At 41.3% G+C, this 21039-nt stretch overlaps 1 protein-coding gene and 1 long non-coding RNA gene across 2 annotated transcripts in view; one reads left to right on the top strand and one right to left on the bottom strand.

The window, feature by feature from the left end:
- LOC147170320 (uncharacterized) overlaps positions 1 to 6995 on the bottom strand; it is a 33318-nt gene extending 26323 nt beyond the window's left edge. The window contains exon 1 of the long non-coding RNA XR_015095866.1: positions 6853 to 6995. This is a non-coding gene — a long non-coding RNA (uncharacterized LOC147170320). The remainder of the gene's footprint in view (positions 1 to 6852) is intronic.
- LOC147170319 (P2X purinoceptor 3-like) overlaps positions 1 to 21039 on the top strand; it is a 61391-nt gene that overhangs the window by 33786 nt on the left and 6566 nt on the right. Inside the window, exons 6-10 of the mRNA XM_086083779.1 lie at positions 8655 to 8732; positions 8850 to 8991; positions 10876 to 11012; positions 11250 to 11343; positions 11420 to 11485. Coding sequence (XP_085939905.1) covers positions 8655 to 8732; positions 8850 to 8991; positions 10876 to 11012; positions 11250 to 11343; positions 11420 to 11485 — 517 coding nt within the window. The remainder of the gene's footprint in view (positions 1 to 8654; positions 8733 to 8849; positions 8992 to 10875; positions 11013 to 11249; positions 11344 to 11419; positions 11486 to 21039) is intronic.

Raw genomic sequence — 21039 nt, forward strand, 5'->3', positions numbered from 1 at the left:
AACCCGAGTGGTGTTTTGTTATTGGACTTCTGTGCTCGTCACGGATTGTCCATAACTAACACCATGTTCAAACATAGGGGTGTCCATATGTGAACTTGGCACCAAAACTCCTTAGGCCACAGTTCGATGTTTGACTTTGTAGTCATGTCATCGGCTTTGCGGCCGCATGTTTTGGACACTCAGGTGAAGAGAGGGGCGGAGCTGTCAACTGATCACCACCTCGTGTTGTGTTGGCTCCGATGGCGGGGGAAGATGCCTGTCAGACCTGGCAGCCTAAACGTATTGTGAGGGTTTGCTGGCAACATCTGGCGGAATCCCGTCAGAAGGAGTTTCAATGCCCACCTCCGGTAGAACTTCTCTCTTGTCCCGGGTGAGGCCAGGGACATTGAGGTCCATACGCTTTCATTGTTGAGGCGGTCGATCGGAGCTGTGGGCGTAAAGTGGTCGGTGCCTGTCGTGGCGACAATCCTCGAACCTGCTGGTCAACACCAGAGGTAAGGGATGACAGCAAGCTGAAGAAGGACTCCTATCGGGCCTATTTGGCCTGTGGGACTCCGGAGGCAGCTGACAGATACCGGCTGGCCAAGCAGAACGCAGCTTTGGCGGTCACTTAGGCAAAAATTCGTACATGGGAGGAGTTTGGTGAGGCCATGGAAAACAACTTCCGGACGGCTTTGAGAAAATTCTGGTCCACCATCTGGTGTCTCAGGAGAGGAAAGCAGTGCACCATTAACACTGTGTATAGTGGAGCTGCTTACCTCGACTCGGGACGTCATGAGTCGGTGGGGAGAATACTTCGAAGTCCTCAATTCTACCAACACGTCTTCCTTTGAGGAAGCAGAGTCGGAACCTTATCTCTAACGAGCTCTCCGTTAGGGATAAGGTGAGAAGCTTGGTCATCCGGGAGGGACTCGGAGTAGAGCCGCTGCTCCTTCACGCTAAGAGGAGACAGTTGAGGTGGCTCGGGCATCTGGTTCGGATGCCTCCTGGACGCCTCCCTGGAGAGGTGTCCTGGGCATGTCCCACCAGCGGGAGGCCCCGGGATGACCCAGGACACGCTGGAGAGACTATGTCTCTCAGCTAGCCTGGGAACGCCTTGGGATCCCGCTGGAGGAGCTGATTGAAGTTGCTGGGGAGAGGGAAGTCTGGGCGTCCTTGCTAAACCTGCTTCCCCCGCGACCCGACCTCTGATAAGCGGTAGAAGATGGATGGATGGATGATCACAATAATAAAGGAACTTGCTTTATAAAATGTACAATTATTTATTTATTGATTATTTCTTCTATTTTGTAGTGCTAGAGGGGCAGGCACAGAAATGAAAAGCTTTTGCTTCTGCCTACACCCTTTCGGTTTTATATGGAATGTATGGAATTTGTTTTTTGACCATACATTTTTAATTGATCTTGCCAATGAACAGAATAAACATTTTCATTCATTCATTCATGTATAATATGATGGGTCATACAAAGGCGGGATAATTAGGGCCCTAGTGATCTCTATTTTATTTATTTTTTTAAATTAAGAAAAAATAAGAATAGCACATGTATCTATTAATTTTGGTGACAATTAGTCACACTTTTCATTCTTAATTCCACCATAATGGACCGGTTGTGCACAAACATGGGTTGGCATATAGGCTGCGTGTTCGCCAGTCACTTCCGCAAATGTCTTTCCCGCCCCTTTCTTTCTCGAAGGAAGAATATGCATGCAACCTGAGATGCATAGTGCTATCTAAAATATGGCAATACTTGGCGACGTCATAGGCATTTTTATTGCACAATATAGACCAGGAAATAAGTCCAAAATGAACAGGACTGCGTTACCTGCATGGGCAGGTATTGTCACAGCGACAATGTGATGCACAAAAAAGTCAAATTCGTATGTCATCATTTTGACACTTAATCGTCTTAACCCAATTTTTTTCAGGGAGTCAGATGACATTGATATTTTAATGTTTAATGTCATATAGCCTTATACCCGCGCGGCAACATCGTGTTGCATTTTGGAAGAATATCACATGCTTGTTTGTCCGTGCGCTGCCAGTAGTGCATAGGCATGTTGAGCACTTGTAAAACATGAAATACAAACTAGAAAATAAGTTCAACACATGTCTCCAAGATAGCTTCGTACTTCTCCATACAGAGCGCACTCCGCCTGAGCACAAGCAGTAGTGTAGTCCGGGGTATACGGCGTTTACCCACTTCTTTTTCAGTCAGTTTTGCGTCTACCCACTTCTAAATCATAAATTTTGCATCTACCCACTTCCGAATTCTCCTGGATGCGGAGTTTTTGAGCTGTCTTGTTGATACAAAATATTTCAAACTTAATGATGATTACCACTTTTAATGTTTGAGCCTATAAAATACACAAGGACCTGAATGATGAGCCACCGTGGGGCCTCTTCTATACGTTCAAGACAGTCCTGTGACAAAACTCCAGCAGAAAGCAAATCTGTCTGGAATATATCTGATACCAATCTGATACCAATCAATAGTATCATTATCAGGCCTAAGCAGAGCTTGCTGGTAAGCTGATCGTATACCAGCTGTGTTCTAAAACCTGCAATTCTCCGGCCCTCGAGGACCGAGTGTGCCTACCCTTGCTTTAGTAGGAGCAACGGTGTGTTGTAAATGCATCTATTCATTGTTCACTACATATTGTTATATGTTATTCATGGTTTCCTCATAATAAATACATTTATATTATAAACTGCTCCTAATCAAGTAACTTTATTATTGTGAGTAATTAGAAATTACAGTTTTTTCTTACATGTCACTTTTTATAAAACTGTGTTTTTCTCGACTTAAAAAAAGGTGAAAATTCAGAGTATACCTACATCTCCAGGGACCACTACTACACTGAGTACAAGTGCTCTCTCACCGTAGTGCGTCTTAGTGAATTTATGAATGGGACCTCAGAAAGATCTTTGCCGACACATTTATGACAAATTCAGACAAATTACGATGGGATTAGCAGTAAGCGGCCGCTGCTGCTGAGCACAGAGTCTGCCTGTGGTGTAGTAGTGTCAGTGAGCGGGGGAAATGGGCTGTAATGTGTGGGAAATGACTGGCCAGTCACGTCACGAACTCTGTGATGTGCCTTTTCAAGAGAGAGAGAGAGAGAGAGAGAGAGAGAGAAAGAGAGAGAGAGAGAGAGAGAGAGAGAGAGAGAGAGAGAGAGAGAGAGAGAGAGAGAGAGAGAGAGAGAGAGAGAGAGAGAGAGAGAGAGAGAGAAAGAAGCAGCCTGAAGCAGTAAGAGAGCAGCGCTAGAACGTCAAATATGGATAATAAGGGATTATGGGTTATGTTTGTACCCGGAAAAAAATATATTATCTGTAAGACTGTACCCGATGCTTGAGTTGTACGGATATCCGGCTCATCCCTAGTTTGGAGTCTAATAAAGGTACCCGCCCTGAGTCCAATTTACATTCCAAAAGAGAGTTTTCCATTGCTCCATGTTGTCTGCAAATCCACCACACATAAAAAGAGAGAGAGAAAGATGGCAGGCAGAGGTGGCAATCCTTACGATGTACACTGTAACTAATATATTTGTTACCACTCAGAATGACTTGTCCAGTGAAATTGCTAGATCTGCCTGTTACTAACAAATAATGCAAAATGTAAAAGAGGCATGCCAAATAATTGTAATAATTGAAGGCAGCGATTGGTTTTTGTTCCTTAAAAGGACTGCAACATGAAAAATCAACTTTTTGGAGCTTTTAGCCATGTTAAAATGCTAATTCCTCACCAGAAACATGACCAAATATGTGTTTTCCTCCATTCGCCCCTGTATGAGAAATTTTAGGTTATTCTGCTCTCAAAGCACCAGCCCCTCCCAACCTGAGAAAATTAGTTGTTGGCACGGTGCGGACTAAACGTGCGTCCACTTTCTCTGAGACCTCCCTCCATGAGATAATGACAAAAGTAGCCTTTATCAATAAACATTCTGTCCAAATGAATTCAAAGCAATCAATTATTCTTCGCATTTGCAATGCCAAAGTGCAATGAAATGACAATTAGCTGTCTTAAAATCTATTGGATGACACTGGTGTAAACTAAAAGTAAAACATTTGTGCTGATGAATTTATATGAATGGATGGTGTAGTGGATAGTGCGCTCGCCCCATAAGCTACAGGGCGCGTGTTCGCGAACCGCTGTGGTGCATTTTTTTCTCCTCCTCCTTTCCTCTAACGGGACCTCTCTGCTCCCCTCATCTTCCACGATTTCTTGCGGCAAGGACCCGTTTTGTTTCAAATTTGTATTCAAGAATTTATGGCTTGCGTGACCGAACACAGAGATCTAGCAACCTGTGAAATTTAGAGGCCATTTTAAAAATCTGTATGTTTCGTGGGCGTTGCGGCTCAGACGACGTCATGAGAGGGGCGCGACAGCCACAGGGGGAGAGGCGGGGTTTTACTGAACCGACTGTTTGACTTCCGGGTAAGAAAAATAGACACCAAAATAACTCATATTTCATAAGAAATTACATCGCGATTGTGTCAAAGGTAAGATTTCATCATTATATGCCTATAGTTAACTGTGGAAGGGCTTAAAATACAATGGTGTAGTCCCTTTAACAAAACAAGTTAAACTGCAACACAACAGTATTGTTAACTTACAGTGTAGAACATAAAGGCATAGCAAATATGATGGTGTGTTAATGGCCCGGGTCTCGGGGCTCCGGGGGCCGGGCGGGCGGGGGTATTGCGTGGCCTGCCCTGCTCCAGTGAGCCTCCTGGAACCTTGGGTGGGCCCCGGTATCCAGGGGGCGATCCCTAACGCTGGGGGTTTGGGTGCCGGTGGGGGCTGGGCTGTGGTGGGTGGCGGGTGTGGGTGGGGGGTAAGCATGGGCGGAGCGGGGGCTATGGGCCAGTGGGGTGCCTGGTAGGCCTGCCGTGCCCCATTCTGTGTTGGAGCGGGGGGTGCTTTGGGCTCCTGGGTTTGCTTTCCGGCCGGTGGCCCCACAGGGCCCGGGCGTTGTGCCCTGGCGCTGCCGAGGCCTGGGGGGCCTTGGGGGGTTGTGCTTGACCTGTCCTAGCCGGGGGTCGACAGATCCCCTCTTTAGTGGAGGTTTTTCATGCATGCCAGATCCAACACACCAGGTGGAGGTTGACACCTGGTCGCTGAATCGGTAGAGGCTGATGTCTGTGGATCTCACTCTGCTTCATCCATCCTTCCTTCCTTCCTTTCTTTAGTCTTTCCTTTGGTCTCTTGAGGTCTCTCTAATTTGTTGGAATTTATTTGCTTCTGGGGTTGTTGAAAGATTCTGGTTTGTAGCCCTGTGTGTAGTAGGTGGTGTTTGGTCGGCGCTGGATTTCACTTTTCTCTCTTTTCTTTGATCATTCCTCAGGTCTCCTGACAACTTCACGATTTAGGTAAAGGGTATGGAATTTTTAATAGGTTTCAGGTGAATTAATAAGCACAAACTCACACGTACGCACATATGCACACACACACACGCACACACCCCCACCCCCACACACACACGCACATACTCACGCACCAAAAAACAAAAGGGAGAGAGAGAGCAAGGATGATGATATGTTGAATCGGTAAGATTACCGAATTAACAATACTGAGCTCTCTCAAAATAAAAATAATAAAAATAAAAAATTATGGCGTGTTAATGACATGCAGAATGACCATTTTCGTGCATGGTCACATTATGGTGGACTTCGACTTTTTTTGGTTCTCTGTCCATCCATATACACATTATTAGAACCGCTTATCCTCACAACATTTATATAAATCATTTGTGAATGACGTTTGAGGCGAGGAAATCCGTGTTGTTTTAATAAACAGGTGCACAAGTTCACCATCTTCTGATTGAATTCGAGATATGAGTATCATTTTCCCCCCCCTTAACTTGCTGATTGACCCCAAAAATCCTGAACACTTGTTGTTGTTCACCCTTTTTATGGCTGCTGTGATCCATTGGCTACACATTGGTTCCTCCTATGGTAGACTGGAGAATGCTCAATCCTTTTTTTTTTTTGCCTCTTCTCCTTGTGGCAGCTGGTCCACAACAGCTGTCTACCGTTTGCCGTTTACTCAAAATGGCTGCGCTAACGCCCATCTTGGGATGTGTGACAACGTTCGGATCTCTATTACAATAAATATAGGTTGGCAAACCTAACAACTTATACACGACAAAATGTAGCCCCTGAGTGAATTCAACTTATTATTTTATTAACATAAAACAAATAAGGGGTAGGACTAGATACGTTTTTAACTTCCTCCTACCCCTTTTGAACATATAAACTATTTTCTTTCTTCCTATTCTTGTTTATTTATTATTATTTATATTTTAGACTTGTAATGTGTTTTCTTTGTGTTTATATGTTCAATAAAGAACCAAATCAAATCAATATTTAAAAACAACAACTCTTTCTTCAATATTTAAATCCTCTCTCTGTCGTATCCCTTGAAATGTATATGTGACCCGCTCTGGCAAAATGATCTAGATGTCGGAAAGTGGCAAGTCCCTTAATTCAGCAAAATAAAGCATAAGGTCGATAATGTCAATTTTGAGATTTCTCCAAAAATAGCCTCCTTGAGGTCTCTATTTTCAATTCCCAAAAGCACAAAAGTTAAAATTGTAGTAGAAGTGTATTAAAATATGCAATTATTAGGACAAGTGCATCGTTAGCCAACATGTTTATAAGCCGACTTTAGCTAGCAACGTGTCTCGGAATAACCCAGGGTTCCTCGTGTAACAGGAACACCTCGAACGTGACTTCACAAATGATTGACATAAATGGACATAGAAACCAATAAAAGTTGAAATACACCATAATGTAACCATTCAGCACGAAAGTAAACAAAAGACGCATGACATAACACAGCATCCTACCTTGTTGTACAGTACAGTAGAAGTGCACCGTCATCGCACCGTGACAAAGGTTTGAAATTCAAATCGTGATCATCTTAAATTCCAGAACCTCTTTCTTTGACGAGTCTATTTTTACTTTAATGTAAATGAACTATGCACTGCGCATTTTACCATGGAGACAGGGAGAGACTCTACAGCTCGGAGCAGCGTGCTCTGATGCACCTGAAGCATTACGCGACAGCGACCCGGATAAGTGTAAACGTTTTGTAATGCCACGTATGTGATAATTTAGGTTAATCTATTAATGTATTGTAAATTTCCTAAATAATGAAATGTTTTGATCACTCCTCGATGTTGTCACGTCTATGAAAGACCACTCTGACGTGTCATGAATCAACCGTCTGCCTCGAGTCGCATAATATCATCACATAACATTCCATGTGTTACGTTGGAAAAAGAAAAAAAAACACAAAAAACAACCACAAAAAACTGTTGAACTATTGTTAGAAGACTATCTTTGTCTTCTAACATGTTCGTTGTTGTTGGGGTAGAGAGATTGTTGATTCATTGAATACAGACTGGAGATCGGTGAACAGGTCCTTCGAAGGTTTTATTTTACAGAATATTCCGGACACAAGCGAGCTCCCAGCAATGGTCTCTCGCAAGTGTCGATTACAGACACTTACAACCTTTTTATACTATTTTGAAGGGCGGTTCCAAACAGCCCACCTGGACTTCAGACTTTAAACACATCATTGATTACATTGTTGTGGAAATTGATGAGATCCCAGTCATGAGATCCCAGTCATGACCATAAGACTTTAAACACATCATTGATTACATTGTTGTGGAAATTGATGAGATCCCAGTCATGAGATCCCAGTCATGACCATAAGACTTTAAACACATCATTGATTACAGACACTTGGCAGAAATTGCGACATCACTCACAAAGACACATCCACAGATACAAGTTCTACTGAGGAAATAAATAAATTAAAACAGTTATGACTAAGTCTGGGCAGAAGACCCTCTTCACTATCAAAACATTTTCTTTATGTGACCAAATGCATTTTGAGATATAACATCCATAAACTTGTCACAGGCATAAAATTATTAAATCAAATTTCCCACTGCGGTAATATGACCTAATTTAAGCAAGAAAATACCACAAGGAGCACCAATAAAATAACCAAACTTTAACTGATGCCGCAAAAGATGAATTGTAAGCTCTGAAGTCTGATGTCATTTGTTCAGAGGTCAAACTTCCGAAACTTTTAAAGGGTTAAAATCTTGGACGATGGCCTAACCTGTGATTGGAATTGACTTTCCACAGATTTTTTTAACAGTTCCTGAAAATGTCAGGTTCATATATTTTTCCCAAGTTACTGGTTGCTATAGACATTTGAAAGATGCAAGTACCAAAACTTTACACCTGTTTTTCTCACAATTAGGGATTTCTACCTTCCAACATTAAAATTGCTGTAACTTTGTAAATTTTGTGAGGTACATCCATTTATTATACATCACTTTAAATGAAATTAAGTCTAGAATTTGAATCTCAATTTTGATTTTTGGGCACATTGCCAGACCCTTTTGCCTTTTGTCACATATATATATATATATATATATATATATATATATATATATTTTTTTTTTAACAGTTAAGGCACATAAGACAGTGGTCAGGAAGAAATGAGCATACTAGCTACTACTCCAACAACTAGCGCCATTTTTTTTTCCTCAGTGGGATTCAAACTGACCTTTGAAAGAGTTTTTAAAACAAGTTTTACTCAATTTTATTTGTACTCCCTTTCTGTCAGCACACCAATGATGGAAGTGGAAAACTTTACAATTTTCATCAAAAACAGTATTCGATTTCCAACCTTCAACTACACAAAGTAAGTTTATGGGATGAAATATAAAATGCTAACATTATGGTATGACTTTTTTTTTTACTAGATATATGGTGTATGATGGAGACGATACACTATATTATGTTTTGTCTTTGTGTGCAGAGGCAACTTTCTCCCCACCATCACTGACAAATACATCAATGAATGCAACTTTGACATGGTCAACAATACTTATTGCCCTATCTTCAAAGTCAGAGATGTGGTCCGCTATGCACTCCAGAATTTCACCAAACTTGCGGACAAGGTAAAGTTCAGTATTAATGCTTTTTCCCAGTGATTGCATTTAACATTGTTTACATATTTAAACCATTTGCATTAAATCTAAGCAATGTGTATGGGTGATGTGGTCAATATCCACATATTGTACAATTTCCTTTTAAACCAGGGATGGCAAACTGCGGTCCTTGAGGGCCGGCGTCCTGCAGGTTTTTAGAGGTTTCCCTACTTAAACTGCAGCTGATTCCAATTAACAGGATCGTTATCAGGCTTATGCAGAGCTTGCTAATGAGCTGATCATGAATCAGCTGTGTTGAAGAAGGGAACTATCCAAAACCTGCAGGACTCAGGGCCTCAAGGACCGGATCTTGCCATCCCTGTTTTAAACCATTGTAACAAGGGACTTTTGGCGGACGTGTGCGATGTAGGACGCGTGTGATGGGAGCTCTTGGGGAATGTGATTAAGTATACGTTTATTAATATCATAGAGTTTGCCAAAAGTGCGCTATTGCAAAGTGTTGGGACAGTGACTTGTTACTGTACTTCGGCAGAATCGAAATCCCAAGTATTTCAAGTCTTAGTTCGAAGACCGATTCCACCAATTCGGGCCGTGGCAGCCTGACTCCGCTAGGAAACCGAAGGCTAATAATGAGGAGATGCTACGCTGCATCAAAGTAATGATGGAGGAGCAATGAGCGGAGATTGTCTCCAAATTTGAGACTACCTTATCTGAGTCTGTCTCGACCGCTCTGAAACCACTGGAAGCAGCACTGGCTTTACAAGGTGGTGCTATTCGTGATTTGGAGCACTCGGCTAGCGAGCATAGTGAATATATTGCTAGCGTGCAAGCTGAGGTGGCTAAGATAACTGCGGCAGTCGACTTTCTAAACAAAAAGTGCGAGAATTTAGAGGCACTTCCGTACTTTACACCGACTGGCGAAGAGGAGGGCGGCTTTCATTCCAGTGAAACTCCACAGCTGCAAATTAACTGAGGTCACAATTAACTCATTCACTCCCAGCCATTTTCACTAAAACAATACCCTTCACTCCCGGCTGTTTTACTGGATTTTGACTGATTTTGCAAGGCCCACAGAATATTGTGTTCTATTATAAAAACATAAAACCTACCAAAAGAAAGATTAAAGTCTCTTCTTTCATCAGGAAAAAATATATATATTTCTATCTGTTTCCGTTTTGCAGCAATAACCATTTGAATATAGCTAAGTTTCATCAGTATTCACAAATCTATTTAGAATTCTGAGTAATTGAGGATTTTTTTAACATGGTCATGGTTCATTTCCTATGCTCTGCTGCCACCTGCTGGCTGTTTGTGTAATAACTACAATTTCTTCAACTGTTCTTTGCAGTTGAGAGGCTGCATCAAAAGCCTTCTATATGCTCTAGCATTTAAAAAAAACATAAAAAATTTATAAATACGTCTTTGGGACACTTAAAACATTTAAAATAGAACGTATTTATAAATTTTTGGAAGCAAATGAGTCAATATGCAATTGCACTTACACAAAAAGATCGGATTTGAACAAAAAAATCTGAATTGAGCATTGTGTGAACGTAGCCTTAGTCTGGGCTTGGCCATATCTACCAAAAGCACTTTATTTGCTGATTTTGAAACAAACCAGCGGCCCAAAATAAATCGTGCCCTCTGGTGGCCCACCAGGAATTGTCTCCAGATGGCCTAGGCCTGGTTGGCAGTAGAAGACTACATACTACAACTTAAAATGTCATCATATCTGTTGTTATAAGTATTCACAAATTGACAAAAATATCCACCAAAAATCAATGAACACACCTTTTATATCCTGATTGCTGTAGGAGTTAGCAATGCTATAGAGCACCTGTACAAATTGACATCTGGTGAAACATATGACGCATCAATGTCCCTTCTTGTTAGGGAGGAGTGATAGGAATAAAGATTGGATGGATGTGTGATTTGGACAAATCAGACGACCAGTGCAACCCTTCATACTCATTCACCCGACTGGATGCAATGTCACAGAAGAATGCCGTCTCACCTGGTTACAATTTCAGGTATCTCGATCCAAGATCAGGCAAATGTTTTGTAATAACGCTTACTGACTGAAAGAAACTTATCCACTGAGCCTTTTCAAAATCTTTATACATCAGATAAAATGTCCTTTGAAATATGACTTCAAATAGCATGGATAAAAAAAAAGAAGGCATTACATAACTAAAAATATATGTTGAAATCACCAGCTGATGACACTCAGATTCATAACTCAAGGTTTTTCTTTGTTTTTCTTTGAGGTTTGCCAAATACTATAAGATGGAAAATGGGACCGACTATCGTACACTGGTGAAAGCCTATGCTATAAGGTTTGATGTGCTTGTCAATGGAAATGTGAGTTGTTAGTATTATGGGTTGGGTGTTTACATTTTTTTATGAATTAAACATATTAATGTGTTTTCCAATTTAGGCTGGCAAATTCAACATGATTCCCACACTTATCAATATAGTAGCAGCCTTCACTTCAATAGGAGTGGTGAGTATTGCTTAGGGAACATTGATCAAATTGAATTATTATGCTACGCTTACACAGCACACGAAATGAATGACCAGTTGCTGCCAACAACTCCATTGTTGGCAACTCATTTTCTGGTACCAGTCAAAATGAAAAGTTTGTTCCATAAGTTAAATTTCATAACAGAACACATGGAATAAGAGTGAGTGCATTCATTGAATGACTTTACATGAAAAATTAATTGACAATAAATTATGACAAAACCAGTTTTTTCCCTGGCCCCTGTAAAAGGTCCTATTCTGGCTGCATATTCATGTATTAATTTGTACAGCTGAAATGTAACCTCTTCTTTTTTAGTCGGTGGCACTCTGAAAATCTTCTCCCTATCACTAGGGTTCAGTTCGGTTCAATTCAATTCAATATAACTTTATTTATCCCCTAGGCCTAAGGGCAATCAAGAAGCAGCAGCAGCTGAACAGCATCACCTTTAAAAGACAATAAAAATAAGTCTAAATGAATATACACACAACATAAAATTTGGGATGAGTGAGTACACCACTATCTGTATCTGTAGCTGTTCAACTATCTAAAAAATCTGTATTCGGAGAGGGCGTGGCCTAAACCGGACATGGTGTGGTTTGATCGGAAATAAGTGGAGCTTACATCGGACTGACTGGCTCACGGCACGGAGAAAAGAGAGAGAGAAATGAAGCAGCTGTTGTACCCAGCTCATCCCTACATAAAATATCAAATATCAAATAAGGTGATTAGAATGAGTGGGAAAGAGTGCAGGAAATATAAAAAGGATAAAGTGGGGATGTGGGCATGGTGGAAAGGGGGTATGCAGTATGAGCCATAGGGTATTTAACAGCTGTTTGTTCACGTGTAATGATATGATCAAATAAAGGCACGTCACTGATTAGGCGCCCCTCTGCTCCATATGGGACTGTCACCCCGTGTAACAAGTAACATTATCGTGGTAACATAAGCTACGTTCACACTGCAGGCAAATGCGACCCAGATCGGATTTTTTGCCCAAATGCCACCTGTATCTGACTTTTTTATGTCAGTCTGAATGGCTCAATTCAGATTTTTTTTGGAATGTGGTCCTAGATCTGATACGTATTCAAATTTTTGCAATGCGACCGCAGTCTGAACGGCTAGGTCGCATATATCCGACCTTGATGTCATCAAAAATCCAATATGCGCTCCGCGCAGGCGGGGGCATTAAGCTTGATTTATGCTTGATGCATTCGGGAGGTCCGCTCGACTCTAGAGATGTACGTGAATCAGCAAAGTTGTTTCAAGTAACAGTTGTGACTTTATATTTGACTTAAATTTAATCCCATTTAAAACATGAAGTCTAAAGATTACATTTGATGTCATTACATTTGTGGTGGTAATTTAGCCACGCAGACGGCTCATTTATTACGTGCGGCAATGACATGACGTCATCGTTACAGAGAAAAAAAAGGAGAGGTCTCCGTGAGCTGAGGTGCTCAACAGGCTCGCCTCATTTTCCCAAAATATTATTTCTACCCCCTCCCGCATCACTCCGTCCTCTGTAGATATGAGATGATAGAAATATGAGCCCCGACGACGGACTTGACACGCTGGGCCATATGTATTTACTTTCGCAAACAGCATTGTGACGTTGTATCTTCTTCTGCGCATCCGGGTCACTTTGGGGACGCATTACGTCCACACAGCAGACAGACTGAGGTCGCAATTATTAGGTATTGTGTATGCTTACTCAAAAAAATCTAATTTCACCCAAAAAATCGGAGGTGATTATTGGTAGATGACCAAAGATTCAGTGTATCACTTAACTCCAGATGGAATCGGTACAGATGACGGCACGATTCACGTTAAATCAGATGGTGCCATATTACCAAAGCACATCTTAAGTTGTGACTGAGCAAGAGTAGATGTGTTGGTAGTTTTCTATGGCGCACTTGAACGCAGCAGTGTACGCACCACCAGTGTACTGACGTCACCCACTCGCGCTGGATTTTATTCACGCTACATTTCCGGGTTTGTGTGGAAGCAAGCAAGATTTGACCGCCGACAAGCCAAACGAGAGTGAAGCTTCGCAGTTCCTAGCATGCTTTGGTTGAGCGTGGTGGCCCACCTGGTGTATGGACTCCTTGGTGCTGAGGCCGAGCGGTGGCTGGGATGTTTCCGCCATCGGTTAGCCATTTGCGGGGAGCCCCGCTGCGTCACCTGCCTCTCTCTCCGGCGCGGACACAGTAGATGTCGTGTCTTCAACCACCAATTCGAATCATGTTGTAAGATGTGTGGCTTTACCATCGTTACAATATATTAAAGAGTTTTAGAACAATACTTACCACGTACTTATATCATAATCATAATTTCGTGGGTAATGATAAAATTGGAAAATCTAATTGTGTAGCACTACTACTAGCAAGCATTACATACTGCATCGGATACATTTAAATAAGTTTGCTCCCGAATGCCAATTCTTCTCTTCATTGTCATTCACGTCCTCTGTCATTGTAAAGAACTTTGCGTCACACTTTGTAATGAATTTGGTATTATTTACATACATGTAATACTTTATTTATAGATTATTGTCGTTTTTTTTTTTACTCCACTTTCTCTGGCTCATGTTTTAAATTCATGATGTTTTATTATTTGTCAGATTTTATTTAATGAAAAAGTAACTGTTAAAGTGAATGTTCTTTTAAAAAAATATAATTTTATTGTTAAATAAATTAACATTTATTACCACAAACAACAGAACAAAAGTATTGAAAATTGGTACTGTTCAAACCGGTTCAAATGCAAAAGGTACCCATCCCTACTTAAAGGCATTGCATGCTGTTTTTTCAACATCCATCTATAGTCCAATAAATTTAGCATAGATGTTCGCATTTTCGCAGTTTTTTTGATGCCATGAAATTTTTATCATTTAGATTCGCTATCCCTTCGTCCACTACAACCTTCAACTGAAGACGATGCAATCGTCTAGGCTAACAGTGACATGACAAAGAGAACAAAGCCTCTTGCATCAGCCAAGGCTAAACGCTAAACATGGAATGCCCAGTAAGTCATTAACTAAGCAGTTTGCGCAAATCATATGACGAGAGGCAGCGAAAACTAGACAAGAAACAGCGAGAAGATCGTGAATCAAGAAACGTGGAGCTAGGTAGCTAACTATCATTCATTGGGCTGTGGAGGCAAGCAGATGAATCGTCCGACAATGAGAATGTGTCTTTCGCCTCTCATAGGCAACACAAAAGACAGTCTGAGAGCACAAACATTACAAACATGACAAAACTTGTCATTACGGTCGAGGTTCCTTTTACGGCAAAACTCTCACTACTGTGATAGGAAATAGAAACAAGATTAAAAAAAGTTAAAACAAACAAAGATAAGAAAAATCAGCTGAAGCGGTGAAGTGATAGAATTTCTCTAATCAGGCAAACATGGGACCAGAAGTTAACCTAACCATTCTACCCAATTGGAAGCACCAATTTGTACAATCTGGTTAATGTCTGCAAAGTAACACTTACAGCTGGTCTGGTTTCTGGTCCGAGAAGTGTTGAGGTTTGCCCGTACTTGAAGTTCAGCAAGCAGATTCGTTAAAGAAGAGATGCAAAAAAAAAAAGTTCAGCAGGGAGATAGTACAAGGCAGAAATTTTTGTTCGGCTTCGGAGTGCCTTTGTCGGCCACCCTGAAGGCCTTCGAGCCTAGCAGAGACCAAAGAGTGTTGTCCATGCTGAGCCTGTCGCGTTGCAATGGCTGACCATACAGGGAGGAGGATGCCACGCAGCAAAGAAAAACAGGAAGAGACAAAAAGTGAAGTGATGTTCTTAAGAATTTCTCAACACAAAAAGGGGAGCAATAACGGCAGGAAGAAGCTGGTAGCCAGTTGTTCTGGCCTTCCAACCTCAAGAGAGCAGAGACCAAGAGGGAAGAACAAGAGACGAGAGAGAGCCCATTCGGTGAACTGAAGTTTTGTCCCCTGACACCACCCCCCCCCACTCCCCCCCACCCCTCACCACCATCGTGGCCATTGTAAACGCAGCATAAGAATCTAGAAGAGATTATATGTCTTAATGGTACAGTCACTTGAACATTCTCACCGCTTCTTGCTTGAATGGGAGAAGGGGAAAAAAACACCAATTTGGGCTCATCGGGTGCACACCCTCCATCAACAGTGTTCCGCTGATTTAGGCCCACAACACATTCAGATCGAGGGCTCAACGGTGACATTGCTGTTAAATTCTGACATCTGTGTGCATTTTATGAAATGGCATTCCACAGCATTTTGGAGCCATGTGACATAGCCACCTTATGTGCTAAGTACTGATTGAGATCAGTTTATCAATGCAACTCATTCGGCTTAAGGTTGTTGGAAAACTGTTCTTTGTTTTCCCGTGTTCATAATGTTAATTATCAAAATCAGACAATGAGATTGGTGAAATCAGGATTTATTTTCATAAGCTTATGGACAGACAAGATAGCAGCTACCCTCCACTATGTTCTACCCCATCTGTCACGCCCCTCCCACGAACAAGTCACTAATATCCTTCAGTGACTCTACAAACCCCTCCCCGTCTTATTCCATCAATCCTCAGCCGTTCCTCTCCGTCTCAGAGAGTCACATGATACATCAATACACATCGCCAAATGCTCCCCCTCAGTCACAAGATAAAGATTAACGTTTTCAGAGCCGGACAGGATGGCACCAAAAAAAACCCTCCCCTGCTTAACCGGTTGTAAAATACAAAGGAATCTAATTAACACATTCGCTTCACCCCCTCACAATCAACATAAATTCTTACACAGAGCCATACTGAGTAAATTAAAGCAGTTATGTCCACTTCTAAATAGTAATATTATAAATCAAACAGTTATAATTAAATTGATTCACTTCAACCCTTATCTTGAACTCGAAAGAGTTCAAAATAACATTAAAATATATTTCAGTGGAATAAGCATATCATATGTGAGGCTTAACACGATGTGTTGTGGTTATATTCAAGAAAGAGTGTCGCGATGCAGTCAGCAGTTGGAAATGCGCTCTCACTTAGAAACCTTCTGGAGATGGAGTTCGCAAATGTGACTCAATTGTTGTGGAATGATGCCCTGGATAGGGGCAGCTGACACTGGATCAGTAGACGTTGTTTTCCCGGTCGGGTCGTCAGGTGGTGAGATTGATGAGCCTGGGACGGATCCGGCGGGCCTTGTAGACCAGATGTGGAACGATGTGGAACTACATCTCCCCTCCCTCTGTGCAGTGAACTGCACCAGATAACCTCTCCATCACCCCGTGGGGTCCAGACCACCTGGGTGCAGAACATTTTCATTTAGTCACTTATAAACATACATATTCACTATTCTTTATTTTTGAAAGAGCATCTGGTAGTTTTTGTTAGTTGGGAGTTAGTAAATGTTAGTTCTGTAGGTCCTGTGCTGTTGGATCAGGAAAAGGTCTGTTTGTGTGACATTGAAACAGAACCCAGCCTTTGACTGAGTTTAATGACATTCGTACATTCATTAATACAACAGAGAGAGCTTGTAAATATTTATTTTTCAAATGGGTTCCATTGTCTGATCAAATTTTTCTAGGAAACCCATATGATGGTATGTAATGATTAATCAAATGTTTTACCACGATATTTAGATTTGCATGAATGTGCCTTTGGCCATCCTGAAAGGAATCATTTTACCAGCAAACATCTGTATTCTGACACTGGTTTTATCATGTCCGTGGAATCATTAAAGAATACCAGATCCAAGAGCTAGCGTGAACACCCTGGGGAGAGGTTTATATATATTCATATACCTTTTGCTGGGCTCCAGAAATTACATTTTTCAATTGTTTCTGAGATGGAATATATAATATAATTACCTTCATTTGGCGATATGCTTCATTATTGTCTCCTCTTGAACTTACTTTTTCTGTCACAGCTTGATCACCCCCTGTGGATTATCACATTCAGACTGTGGAATTATAGTTAGTTGGAGTGTAGGTCGGTACCACACAACCTTTTTTGATGTTTAATCTGATAATTGGTCTACATTCATTTACTTCAACATGAACTGTCATGTGTGCACACCCTCCTTTGGAGTTGATACACACAGACAAACCAGTCGACTGCCCTCCTTTTGACAAAGATCCGCTTGACCTTTGTCAGACAGTAAAGATAAACAGATGTAGGCTCGAGGGGAAAAAAACAGAGACCTTGTGACTCATAAATAAGGAGTACCAGATTATGGCTATCAGCAAATGCCAGGAACTTCGTGAGGGGAGTTCCTGTGGAGCCATTAACTGACACAGACGTCGTAAATAACAAAATCCTTTGAATCAGGCGATTGTGATGTAAAAGAGAGAGAGCTGCAGGTACATGCAATTAAAATGAGCACAAGCGGATGCAATTTGAAACACTGGTGTGTGAGTACTTTTGGGTCAGGGAAAAATAGAGTTAAGACGGCCCCATTAATCTATTTCAGGTTACAAATTACACGAAACTTTCAAATATCTGCCTTCTCAACGGGTAAAATAAGCGTAATATAATCAGAGCCGAAAATATCACAACACTCCTGCTTTGAGCAAACTGTCAATTGTTCCTGAAATGCTAATCAACCCCACCTCTTCTACAGAGTAGTGGGGCATGTAAAACACAACAGGGGAGACATTACAAAGATTAACATCAGTGGGATTCATGGTCAACAGTGTTGTGAGAAAAATCAAAAAGTAACCAGCAAACTCGCTGTTGTTTGTTGAATTCCTATGGTGTCAATCCAGAAGCTGGTGCTGCAAAAAGAAAGTGGGTAAAAATTCAGTAGACTAAACCCAATAAGCATCAAGTGACGGAAAATAGAGTAATTAAGATTGAAATAAATTTGACCAATTATCCTATTTCAAATTCACGTGTTGTTTTCAATTTCCTGAAATGCCTTGCTATAGATCACATCTCCCTATCTGACACAGTACAGAGTGCAATGCATACAATCAGTTACCATATCATAAGACCGGAGGTGACGCATCCCAGGTGACCTGAGCCAACAACTGGAGTCAATGTCCAGTCCTGCCCAGTAGATGTCAGCAGCGGCGCATGTTTCAGGGCAATGTTCAAAGCGGGCACTGAGGTGTCACTGGAGGCAAACAGCAGTAAATTCCAGGACAAATACATCAGGGCAGCAGTGATGAGAGGAGATATCTCTGTCCAAAAGATTGACTGGACAGTTATGCGCAACCAAAATAATGCAAACGAGTCTGTGAAAAAACATTGAACAGTCACTGAGCATGTGGATTCAGGGCACCATCATTGTGGAAACTGTGCACCAGATAGAGGCAGATACTGTCGGTTTGGCACAGGGGAATGTCCTTGCTGCGGCATGAAGTTCTTTGACCTCTGCCTCTCCACCCAGACGCTGGAGGTTGCTGTCTGCAATCGTGGGCCCAATGACCAGGCCGTTCAGCACATGTTGGGCCACTCAAAGGAAACAAACACCTTGCCTAATGACTGTACCTGCTCGATACATTATGCACCCGCAATCGACAAAGGTAGATGAGATCATAGCAAGAGAGTTTACTTCCTGCTTATTCGAAATTTTTCAACTGTACCATAGCAAGTTTTGGGAATGCCCTTCAAAATGGCTGCTGGAAATACTTGCGAATACAAAGTGGAAGCCGTAGGGGCGTATCCCGTTTTCAGGTTGTAATCAGTGAGGGCCATAAAACATCCCCATCTGCTTTGGAAGTTAGCATCAGCTCTGGAATGACACACTCAGAGAAATAATTTTCTCGCTTGTGAACCTAATTATCAGGGAGAAAAAAGGAAAAATAAACAGTAATTATTTTTTTTTTTAAACATTTATTACTTCTCATTCAACTATAAAAGCGGACCTAATTATGCAAAAGAATACGGATATCACCTGCTTCTAACATCTGTTCCTTAACAGCTTTTCTACTGCCTAAAGCCAATTGGCACCATCAGATTTGCATCACATGAGACCTGCACGCACACTCATTTACACAAAGTAGTACAAACCCCCCCTGTCTTAATCCCCAGGCCTGTGGTAAATCAAGAAGGGGAAGAGAGGAAGAGATAAGATTTTTACAGCCTCATATTTTAGTTCAATTCTGTCCTTCAGACCTGATGACCTAAAACTCTGACAGCACGATATGAAAACCTGTTTTTCAACATTCCTACCCCCCCCCCTTGGGGGGGGGGGGTTCTTATCACCTTTCACAACATGGAAAACCTGTTTTACTACTTTCCCATTCGAAAAGCAAGCGCCATTATCACACCAGTCTTATCTCTCAAAAACATCACCAAACATACAGTTGAAGACATTGAGGAGAAAAAAAATAAATATATCCATACATACATTCTCATTCATTTACACTCCCAGTTATAATCTCAACCCACCAGGGTAGTCCCCACCTTTTTATATTTAGTTCTCATACAATTATTCAACAATTCTTTCTCAACTTCTCAAACTTTTGCAGGCACATACAAACGCACACATACACACACACTAACTAGAAAAATTCCCATAATAATCACACAATTGACCCTGGTCATTTTATAACAAAGAATATGTCCTTCAAGTCACACATCTTCCATAAATGCTGCTCACACACACACGCACACACATACATATCATGCATACTGCTGACACGGGGTAAAAACACACAGTATTACAGTCAAATTCACCTTCCATTTTTTATATTATTTGCACATTTATTATTATATGCAATACGTATAAACCATTATCATTAATTCAGTGACGTCTCACTTGTGGTACCACAGTTCAATAGGTTATATTTATACCGCAACGTCGCTCTATACTCCCCCCAAAAAATAAAATAACTATAGACAAACGTAAAATATCGCTTCCGCGAAAAATAAAACAAAATAAATAAACACTTATATCATGATCTATCGATTCCTTCACAGCGGCGAGACTCCCGCCTTATCACAAAAATAAATAAATCCGCTTGCTTCAATCTGTACCCAAATCTCTTATTTCTCTTTACTCAGGCGCGCAAAACATCGTAACGTTACTTCCTTATACTTAAACCTTAGGTAGCCACGACACAAACTCGTCGTGTAAAGTTCAACGTCGTAGTAAAAGCCAAACACAACGGAACGAACCAAACTCGTAATTTAAACAATGCTAATACACCTTTTCACTCAGATCTCATGTACAATTCAGTTAAATTTATAAGACGAAAACCGTCGCAGAGTTCTCGACAGACAGGACTTCCCTACGTGGATAAACGTCTCCACTTACCGTAATTAATTAGTAAGGCGCCTAGAAGTTCCTGTCCGTTCAAAACTCAGCAACCGGTAACGTCGAACGGCGGACGTCGTCGAACAGCGTACAACAACGTCGTGGGTCACCATATTTTGGAAAACTGTCCTTTGTTTTCCCGTGTTCATAATGTTGATTATCAAAATCAGACAATGAGATCGGTGAAATCAGGATTTATTTTCATAAGCTTATGGACAGACAAGGTAGCAGCTAAACTCCGCTATGTTCTACCCCATCTGTCACGCCCCTCCCACAAACAAGTCACTAATATCCTTCAG

Source organism: Leptonotus elevatus, chromosome 8 (genome assembly GCF_054856555.1).
Source record: "Leptonotus elevatus isolate MCC_2025b chromosome 8, RoL_Lele_1.0, whole genome shotgun sequence".
Taxonomy (NCBI): Eukaryota; Metazoa; Chordata; class Actinopteri; order Syngnathiformes; family Syngnathidae; genus Leptonotus; species Leptonotus elevatus.